Source organism: Corvus hawaiiensis, chromosome 10, assembly GCF_020740725.1.
Source record: "Corvus hawaiiensis isolate bCorHaw1 chromosome 10, bCorHaw1.pri.cur, whole genome shotgun sequence".
Lineage (NCBI taxonomy): Eukaryota > Metazoa > Chordata > Aves > Passeriformes > Corvidae > Corvus > Corvus hawaiiensis.
The window spans coordinates 12,492,861-12,503,111 of NC_063222.1; the positions used below are offsets into that span (position 1 = coordinate 12,492,861).

General features: G+C 41.9%; 1 protein-coding gene across 1 annotated transcript; it reads right to left on the reverse strand.

The window, feature by feature from the left end:
• Nucleotides 1-1,793: 1,793 nt before the first annotated feature.
• Nucleotides 1,794-9,279, reverse strand: SLC19A3 (solute carrier family 19 member 3). Its single transcript, XM_048315109.1, has 5 exons — nt 9,130-9,279; nt 6,376-7,192; nt 4,170-4,362; nt 3,527-3,668; nt 1,794-2,718 (listed from the first exon to the last, which is right to left on the reverse strand). Exons 1-5 carry the CDS (start codon nt 9,277-9,279, stop codon nt 2,596-2,598), a joined length of 1,425 nt encoding a protein of 474 aa, XP_048171066.1. The 3' UTR covers nt 1,794-2,595.
• Between the last annotated feature and the right edge of the window lie 972 nt (nt 9,280-10,251).

Below are 10,251 nucleotides of genomic sequence, written 5' to 3' on the forward strand. Positions count from 1 at the left end.
GATAGGTTTTTCTAGGGCATCTAAAAAGCTTGACCTCTGCTTGTAAAAACATTTATGCTAATACTTTTGACTTCTGTTGACTGCCTACAGGGGTTGTAATTTCTTTTTGTTTGTTTGTTTTTGTTTTTTTAACTTTGGAGATCCCAAGCAGGATACAGGCAGCTCATAAAACAAGCTGCCTGTAGCAGCTTTCCATACTTAAATGTCTGTTTTTGTCCTGTTGGCATATTTAAAATAGACTTGAAGTCTCTCTTTTGTGTCTGATGGAGACTGCTGGACAGAGTGTGGTGTACAGTTTAGTTCCCAACATTCTCTGGGGAATTCACTAAACAAATCCCCAGCAACTGGAGGTTTGCAGGGTATTAGTGGCACAATTACTCTCACCACTGTATTTTAGCACAGTGTAAATATTGGTAATTTTTCCCTGTTTACCAACCTTGGCTGTTCCAGATAGTAACAGGTAAATGCAGTAGAGAGTGGGCAGCTGCAAGGGTTCAGCAGGGCTTGTGGAACACTTAAAAATGTTTAGTGCAGAGAACTGGACCAAATCAAAGAGATATCTTGTCAATGAGATGAGCAGTGCACAAGAGCAAAAATTCTGTGCCCTCTTCACTTATATTGGTGGAAATTAGACTTTGGGCAAGGGCTAATGAGATCAGCATCTATAGAAATTGTTCTAATCCAAATATTATCTCTGAGATACTGAAATTGATTGAGGTATGCAAGGCACATAGTTTAGAATATGCCGTAGAAGTAGTGGAATACCATTTTTCATAATGGAGTTAAATGCGGATAAAATGCAACTTTTACTATGCACAAGCACACCTCTTTAGTCTGTGTTCACTAATTTTATGCTTGTCAAATTCCAGATAAGTAGCTGAAGGAGATCTTGTATTGTTTTGAGTCTTCTGTATATTGACCATAAACTGACACCATAGGTGCTTTGTTGATTAGGTTTTAAAAATAGCTTTATTTACAAAATGAATTATTGACCCCTGATATTTAAATGTTTTTATCTTGGAAATCTCTCTAGTTGTTCCCACAATTGTCTGTGCAAATAGCGTAGTTGCTTAAAAGCTGTATTTTTAGGCTTTAGCATCAAAGCACTTCACTTGATAACTTTAGGCCTCTTATACAGAAATTAATATGGAGACCTCCTAGATTAGACGTTAATACTAAGACATCAGCTGTTAAAGTGTAAGAAGATGCTACACTTGCAGGAACATCCCGAGTTCTGTAAGGCATGTGTGATGTCCAGGTACTGCAGTTCAAAATTCAGTGCAAACATCCAAGCACCGAAACAAATTGCTGAAGCAAAAAATAATTTAAAACCCCCCAAATTTAGTTGGAATTCCTGGAAGTATTAAGTACAATGCAAGTATTCTGCTGTCTTGAAGGGAAAACTTACTGGGACATAAAGGCAAGCTCAAGTAGCTTTTGGAAGTATGTTCTGAAAGAATTGATGATTTACCCTGTGAGATTAATTGGGTGAGTTAATTCTGAGTCTTGACAAATCTCTAAGTTGGGATAAAGGAACAGTGGGATTTAACTGCTGTCTGATGCACTTGGGTATAAAGTAGACCTTATTGAACAGCTGGAAGAACATTCCCTAATTAACTTTAGTCATATTTAAACTTTGAGTCATGTTATTAAAGACTACCCTGTACAGCATTTAAAGTGTCTCCCCACGAAGAAATAAGTTAGTTTAGGAGGTTCTTTGCTTCCCAAGATAAGTGTGTGTGGGTCATGGCAGTTGTCAGACATGTAATGCATACGCTTATCAAGACAAACACTCAAAGAGAAGGTCGGTGTGTTTTATTCATTCATCTTCAACAAACTCACAGAAAAGCTGTCACTGCATCAGTAGCAGTTAATCTGTATGTAATGACATGTTTTCCTTACAGTCCTGTGACTTCACATTTCTGAGCAGTGCATTGTCTGTGTGGAATCAAAATGCCTGCATTTGGCCATTGATAAATTAAACTGACAGTATTGCTGTACTATATTACATGGTAGTAATCCATCACTGATCATACAGAAGTAGCATTTTTTGGAAAAAAAATATGGTTTAGGTATTTGTTAACTTGCTTAAAAAGTGTATGTCACAACTTCCAGTTGGAAAAGTGTTAAGTTTTCCCAAGGCCTCTCTGACAAGCTTTCCAACAGGTCATTGCCTGGTACAACTGCTGCTTTAGATTCCCTGGGCATGTCTGAAGGTCTTAGGTCAGTAACTAAATTGCCTTAAATTGAAATACTCAATAGAAGGGAAGGTCCCAAGGTTGTTCTTTAAGTTCCTCTGGTGTGAGGTTCAGGCATCTGTATGTACTTGTGCTTGCTGAGCATTAATAGAAGTTTGTGTCAGATCACTAAATTTGAATTAAAAGACTGAGGAGTGTTTGTATTAAACTGCTGAAGAAGAAAATGGACCAAGTGGATCATCCTGTTGACAGAGCTCTCTGTGCAGTAGGCTCATAAACAGCCTGCCTCAACCTGGACCAGTTTTGGTTGATTGAACGTTACATTTCTCCTAATTTGTTATCCAGATGATGGAGCCTTCTACCCCGCTGCTTGTAACCATTGTTTTTGTCTCGGTTGTTAATGGGTAGTGCTTTCAGCAGCCACAGTTGTATTTCTGCATTTGATGGAGATAATGGTGTACATGCTTCTGATCAGGAAAATTCCAGCAATGACTGTGAAGTAGCTGCCATAAATGAGAAACTGGGAAAAGGAGGTGGGGAAGGAAGAGAAAAGTTATTATCTAATAGCAAAAGCGGTTTTTTACTCTAAGGGGCGTCTCTCCATTGCTGTATTCCCTTCCGTCACCTGTCCCTAGAATGACCCCATTTTGGAAGGACTCAAGAAGTCTGGACTGCTTGACTTGACACTCTAGGAACTCTGTGGTTATAAAAGGGGGAGATAATGTTCTGTTATGTATTTCCCTTCCCCACCTCAGTAAGGGAGGAAAGCTGTCCTGCACTTACTTTGTCTCTTCTCTCAAAACATGAAAGCTAGAGACTTAGACTCATTCACTGTCTACATTTAAACTAATTTTAGAAATTCAGCTGGGAATTTTGAGGAGGTAATTTTCAGAATCACAGTAACTTTAAGGTGCATCCACTGGAGCTATGTAACTTAGAATTATCCTAGTAATAGACCCATAGATTGCCTTTTAGCTTGCTTCCTTCTTTGGGTTAGGGTATTTTGACTAAAAACTTGTGAACTTTCACAACTTTCACTTGTGAACTCTTTCATTTAAAGAATGCCCAGAGTAGTAGGTGGTCACCTTTCCCCCCTGTTCTGTGAACATATTCATAGAGTATTTTCTAGTCATCCCAGTATTGGGAGGTCTAGGGGACAAGCAAGCTGTAGTAGTTCACACCAGTTCACTTTAAATGAACCTTTTTCCAAGTGAGTAACTGTCCTGAGCCTTCCACCTGAGCTTGCACATTACCAAAGGCTAATCTTGGACTAGAACTTGCTATCAAAGGAGAGCAGGGCAACGAAGCAGTGGGACTCAGTGGCTTACCTGAGTGGTGATATCCAGTCCCAGACCTCTTGAGTCTACTACAACAATAGTTAAAATGGTCTGAATCACCAGTGCAACAAAGTTGTTGAAGCCAAACATCAAGGCATAACGCTCCATGCTGAGGTTGACAGCAATCTGAAACCTGACAATGAATGCACAGGTTCACAAAACGACAGAGAACAAGGATGGATGGATGCACTTTACTTACAGGAGCACTTAAATGTGCAAAGTGCACTCTTCAAAGGACAAGGTCACTTCAGCCTTGGCTATTAAGCTTTAACAACTTCATTTTGGCAGAAATTCCTTGGTTTTTTCTGGCTTTGTGACTTTGGTGCATCCTATTTACCCTTGATTTGAATGAGTATTTTTGCTAAATGCCTGTGTATGTTCATTAGGTCCCTTAGAGAATACTCATACATTGATCATTGAACAGCCAAGTGCAGAAGCTACCTTGTTCTGACTTGGAGTGTACTATGGTAATGGTTAGGTTATATAATTTTAACCAGTTTTATACAGGCTAGAAACAATATATGCTGCTGTCATAACCTATTTAAATTTATATCTAGGGCAATGTCCAGTAAAATTTTGATTTAAAAAATTGATTTAAATCAGTTTAGTTAGAACAGTTGTGCGTTGTACTTACGTTGCTATTGTTATAAGGAGCATATAACAAGCTTTAAATGCAAGGTAACCAGCATAACATGCCCAGATGTTGTCAGTGAAGTGCATGAGAAGCAGAGAACCAGCATCCAGTACAGAGAAAATTGCCAGAGCCAGTTCTCCAGTGAGATCCCAGTTTACTTTGACATATCCAACTGCCATGGATGTTGCTGAACCTAAAAATTGAGAAGTAGTAATTAAAAGTCAGAAACATTATCTTTGAGAGCATAACTGTCATTGGGTCATGCCAGGAGCTCTTCAGTCTTGGTCATAGTGGGCTTTGGTAATGGTGTGGATTGTATTTCCTGCTAGTGTTGTGGGAGTCTTCCATTAGTTTGGATGTTTTCCTCCTTGCTTAGACCTTTCACTGACTGAAGTGCTCTGGGAAAGTTTCTCATGCCTGGGGCTGGAGGCTGCAGTGCACAATGTATTGTTTTTGCTCCGTTTTTGGACAACTATGAGCAAAGAGAAGAACAATCTCACCAAGCATCTTCTGCCAAAATATGCATAATGAGTTTAGTTACTTCATGTAAAGTTCTTCATGGAATGAAAATCTGTAGCACCTCATGCTTGCTTTTTTATTGAAGTGTCTTTTCCGTTTCTGGTGCAAAGCCTCATGAACTGCATTTGTCAATGCCTTACTGACCATTACATGTAGCAAAACCCTTACTCGAGTCTATTACAGTGTAACAAACCCTATGTTCTCAGGCAGGCTAGCACAAAAACTGGACTTTGTTTGCTGGTTGTATGTGCTCTTCATCAGAATTCCAAAAATTGGAGCAAACCAGCCCCTTTGGTCCATCCCTGCTATGAGCAGTGGTTCCCAGCGCTGTGAGTGCCTTCTCTATTCTGAAATTGTGTCAAGCACCAGAGGGTGTAAATGCAAGAAAGCCTCTGGGAACACTACTCAAAGCAGTAGTCAGAAGATGTTCTGGAGTAGCTTCAGTAAAATTAATTTTCGTGCTGATTGCAGGGAGGAAAAATAAACTGACAACTCCCTGCGGAAGTGTGGGATACAACTGGAATGAAGGGGGAGACAGCTGTGTAAATGGGAGCTCAAAAAGGAGGCTGTATTTGTGCTGCACAGCTATGTAAATGAAGTTTTACTTTACCCATATCCATCTCTCTATGGCTAAAGAGAAATGGAATTTGGGTGGACCAGATAACTCACGAGTGGCAGAATGGCTGAGGTTGGAAGAGAGATGGAGATCACCTGGCCCTGCTAAAAGCTGAGTCTTAGCTTTTACAGCTAAAGGAAGCTGCTCAGAGTGGTGTCTAGGTTTTGACTAGGATGGAGAGTCCACACCTCTGGCCAACCTGTTCCTGTTTTAAATCATGCTTGAATAAAAATGTTCTATGTTTAAGTGGAACTTTACTTGATTTTGTGCCCCTTGGCTCTTGTCCTGTCACTGGGCACCACTGGTAAGAGCCTGGTTCCATCCTCTTTGCTCCTCCCCTTCAGGTCTCTATGCACATTAATAAGATTCCTTCTTTTTCAAGGCTAAACAATTACAGTGCTCTCAGCCTTGTCGTATTGCAGAAATGGTTTCATAGAATATTCTGAGTTGGAAGTGACCCACAAGGGTCACTTCACAAGGATCATCTAGTTGAACTCTCAAGTGAATGGGCCATAAAGAGATTGAACCCACAACCTTGGTTGTGGTAAACCTGCCAATCAGGATATAGATGTAGTCACAGAATATTTGTTGAGGGGTACTTAGACTAGAGTGATTTTTAATCCACTGTCTAAATAGACCATTTCACTGTCTGCTCTGAGTTGTACTTAGAGCAGTGTATCTGCTAATATGTTCTTTTATTTCTTAAACCAGCCAGACTGAGGTTTATTTAAGTGAGGAACACGTAAGATGTCATTGCACAGGGATTTGACGTGCTTACTTGGGGTTAAATTCATAGTCTAAACAGAGCTGTGAACTTAAAACTCTTAAAACATTTTGGCAGAATGAGGCTCCTCTAAGAAGGAAAAGCTTAGTTATAGATGTTTTTTAAGATTATTTTTGAAGAGCCCACTGATAAAGTTTACTATAAAATCATGCTTTGAACACTGTTTGGGTTTATCTCTCACAGTCTGTTTACTTTGGTCCTCATAGGAGATGGAAAGGCACCAAAGACATTGCTGAGGAATCCCTCAGCACAGGATGGGTTACAAGTACCTGCTAATGATTGCTTACCCAAAAACGTTGCTATTGCTTCGACAGCTCCGTTGTACACTGCGGAGCTGTGGGACGGGGCTCGGAAGTCCCACAGCACCTGGACATAATTCACGACCTGGTTAAAGCCGGCCGTGGCCAGAGCCCACCACAGGGACCAGTAGAGGAGTTTGCGGGAGCTGTAGCAATCCCTCAGGTCCTTGGCCAGCTGCAGCAGCACGCTGAGCATGTGACTGTGAGGCCTGGCATTCCCAGCCTGGGGCTGGGGGGTCGGGCCCCTGGCAGCAGGGTTGGGGCTCTTTTCCTCTTGGCAGCTCGAGGGCCTGTGGGAACCGCCTGCAGCCACCCCTTTATCAGCCCCTGGGAGAGGCTCAGGGGTGTCTTTCCTGTGGAAGAACATGCTCCTCTGGGGCATGGGCAGGAAGAATGAGCACAGGAATGCCAGGGACACGGAAGCCAAGGTGATGGCGTTGAGGTAGAAGTAGGAGACGTGTGCTAAGGACACCAGCAGCTGTCCCAGCACGGCGGCCACGGTGGCTGCCACCAGAGTGACACTCCTGCAGTAGCTGGTGACCCTCTGGTAGTGCTGGGTGCTGACCACGCTGTAGATGTAGGCATAATAGGCCACCTCGGTGGCTGTCACCATGCCATAGAAGAATTCCACCACCTGCATGGCCATGACTCCATGTGCAAAGAGCAGCAGGAGCCACGTGATGATGAGGCTGATGCCCTGCAGGAGGAGGACGGGCTTGTAGCGCACATAGTCTGTGAGCAGGAACACTGGGAAAAGGAGAGCAAGGTAGGAGTATGTCCAAACTGGGAAAATCTGGTTGGTAACCTAGAACAGAATAAAAGAGGAAATACTAAACAAAACACAATCCCAATCCCCTAAACATTTAAAATATCCTTTCTGATGGGTTTTGATGGTGTTATTGCTGGAACGACATAGTTGTGATGAAAGGTAACATTGAATTGTGTGAACAGTACAGGTTTAAACTGCCTTAAGTTACAAGACTGTGACTTTGCTATGTAAGGGGCCAAGACAGTGATGCTATGCTCCACTAAAGAAACACGTAGATTGGCTTAAAAATTAATTCTAGTAAAGGCCTATGAAGAAGGCAGGTTTTGATGTGCAGCTGTTTAAAGCAATTGTAACTTTGTGTCAGAGGTAAATCTCTCTAGTTTCAAATCCTATTCCCTACAGCAGCTGAAAATGAAGGCTGGTTTTGTTTTAACTTTTTATGTGAGTCATTGTATACCTTTGGTCACCTCTTTCCCTTATTAGGTTTAGGAAAAAGAAAAAAAAGCATGTGTCCCTTACAATGGGGGAACTGGAACGGCACATAGTGTATAGCTGCCACTGTGTTGCTGCACCTTCTATGTTTTTTTCCAATTTAAGAAATATGGAAGTCTTTCAATATGTTTACATTGGACTTCAATACATAGATGCCCTGTAAAGAAATTCTTTCTCTTTTTCTAAAACTGTTTTGCATTTGGTTTGGAAGGTGCTGTTTGTGGTCACCACTAAAGCTCAGTGCTTGCCTGGGCAGTTTGGGCACACCTGGGGCACGTATCCATCTTTTAGATGCACATCACAAAGGGACCTTTTTCTGTGACTCTGAGCTGCCTGTTTTGGGGGATGTCTTGCCCAGTAATTGTGGGGCCTGCTGGGATTTCTATTCCTGATCTCTCGTTCGCTGCTTAAGTAATTAGACTAGAAAGGAACTGTGTCAAATGCTGGAGGAATGCTTTTTCCTTCAGTGTACTGGAGGGAGTTGCATGGTGAGCAGCAGGTTCACTGTATCTTTCTGCGTGACTTCTTTTGTTTCTCTGAATTTAGAATTGCCTCACGGAATTAACTCACTGGACGTGAGTTTGGCTGAAAGAGTATCTGTACTATGCTTGGTTTTGAGTTAAGGATTCTTGCTGAAATCAGAATTAAGGCATTCTATGATGCTATCGGTATGCTTTATATAAGAAATAATGTTTGCCTTTGTGGTTAAAAAAATAATAATAAAAAAGGGGGAGAAAAAAAACTCCCTGACAACCTAAACCACAAATACCTTTTTTCAGGAGAAACCTTGGGTTCACAGAGTGCTGGTAGATTCTGCCTTAACATTTGCTACTACACATCAGGAATGACTGTGCTTCATATTAGCTGTATGTGGGTGTAGCAAGCTTGTGTTTTCTAATTTTACTGTTAGCTCCATGACTCAGCCACGTGTTAACCACGTCCCCTTTTGTTGGAAGGTATACTCCTGAAGCAGCCAGTGCTGAACGCAGGAGCACAGCAAGGAAACTTGCAGTGCATGCTTTTTTTAAAAAACCCCAATTTTTCTGAATGTGAACCTGACCTCTGCAGGTTAATGAATGTGTAAAATGTAGGAAATGTAGGAAATAAGCTTTACAGCTCATAAGGGGAAGGCTGCTTAGCTTTCTTATGATTTGAAATCAATGTGTTGCTGTCAGTGTAATCAATTCCATGGTAAGTATAAATAAATGTCAGTGTTACCCCTCCTCTGGGGTGGAGAGAGGAACTAGCTGACCTGATTTTGCCAAAAATATCAACTACCAAAGGGCTTGCAAAATCCTAAGAATATAGGGACTTTAAAGTTCGGACCTCCTGCTAAAGAGGTGACTCCTTACTCTTTTCCAGAAGCATCTTAAATACGAGTCTCTAGATAAAATATTCACACTTCGTCTTCCCTTCAGTTACTGCTGTAAGGCCTAATGCTTTAAGCATTTTAGTTACTGCTTAAGAGAATAGTTCCACACCTCTTCAATCGTTAGGTTTTTGTCTGGTCCCGTTAGATAGGGGGTGAGAAAAGATTCTGATGGCCTCATTGTGGTGAAAAATCCATTTGCACAGATGATCACTGTGGGATAAATCCAGCTGCGGCTTACAGCTCCCTTCCAGCAATCCATAGTCTACCTGAAAAAAAAAAATGCTGGCAAAGGAATGAATAGACGCTCTTCACAGCTGGTAAAAATTCATTTTCAAGTTTACTTTTTAACTAAACCTACACCCCCCACCCCGCCTAAGCCATAACCACCACTGAGGGCTGTGGTGGTGGCATCCAGTGTAACTGGACTTCAGGGGATGGGTGGCAGTGTGACAGCCAAGGGCTGCCTGCAGAGGTGACTCGTGTCTGGCTGGTGTGCAGATGTAACCAAACCACTTATCTCAAGCTCTCCTGCACTGTGCTGCACATCTGGATCTCTTCTTAGGGAGATCTCACAGTTACTCCTGAGGCTGAGATTCTATGCTGCAGCACGTTCTTGGTAAATGAGTGTGCTCAGCCTTGAAATCTTGGCTAAGTCATAGAAAGAATTTATTGCACATATTGCATAATCCTTTAGACAGAAGCAGTTGACCAAATCTGAGACTAGGAGTGGGTCTAAAATGCACCTAGGCTCCTCTCTGAGAGGAGTTTAGAACTCACTGACTTCATGGGAGGGTCTCTCTCACAGTTTTACCTGATCTGTCCTCTCTGCATTAAGTCAAGCACACCTTCCTGTTGAGTCTTGTTAAACCACTGTCACATTTACCACTGAACTTTGTTACATCAATAAAGGCTATTCTTGCTTCTATCTTGTGAGTGAAGTCCATGGGTTCAGCTGTGCCACGTGCCTAAGCCAATATTCTTCTCACTGAACCTGCCTGGGACCACAGCTGCAGCTTGTAAATGAGCAACTGGGATCAAGGTGCATTGGCCCTGGTAAAACTCTGTATTGTCTGTCAAAGGTTGTTCTTAGTGATGTGCTTAGGGCTGAGTGGCTGTGCTGTAGCAGGAGAATAAAGTTCTATTGCAATCTTATTTCTGAATAAATGAGTGGGTGAACTGTGAGATTAAAGCTCATTCTGTGTGCTCAAGGAAGTTTTTCTGTTGATCTGGA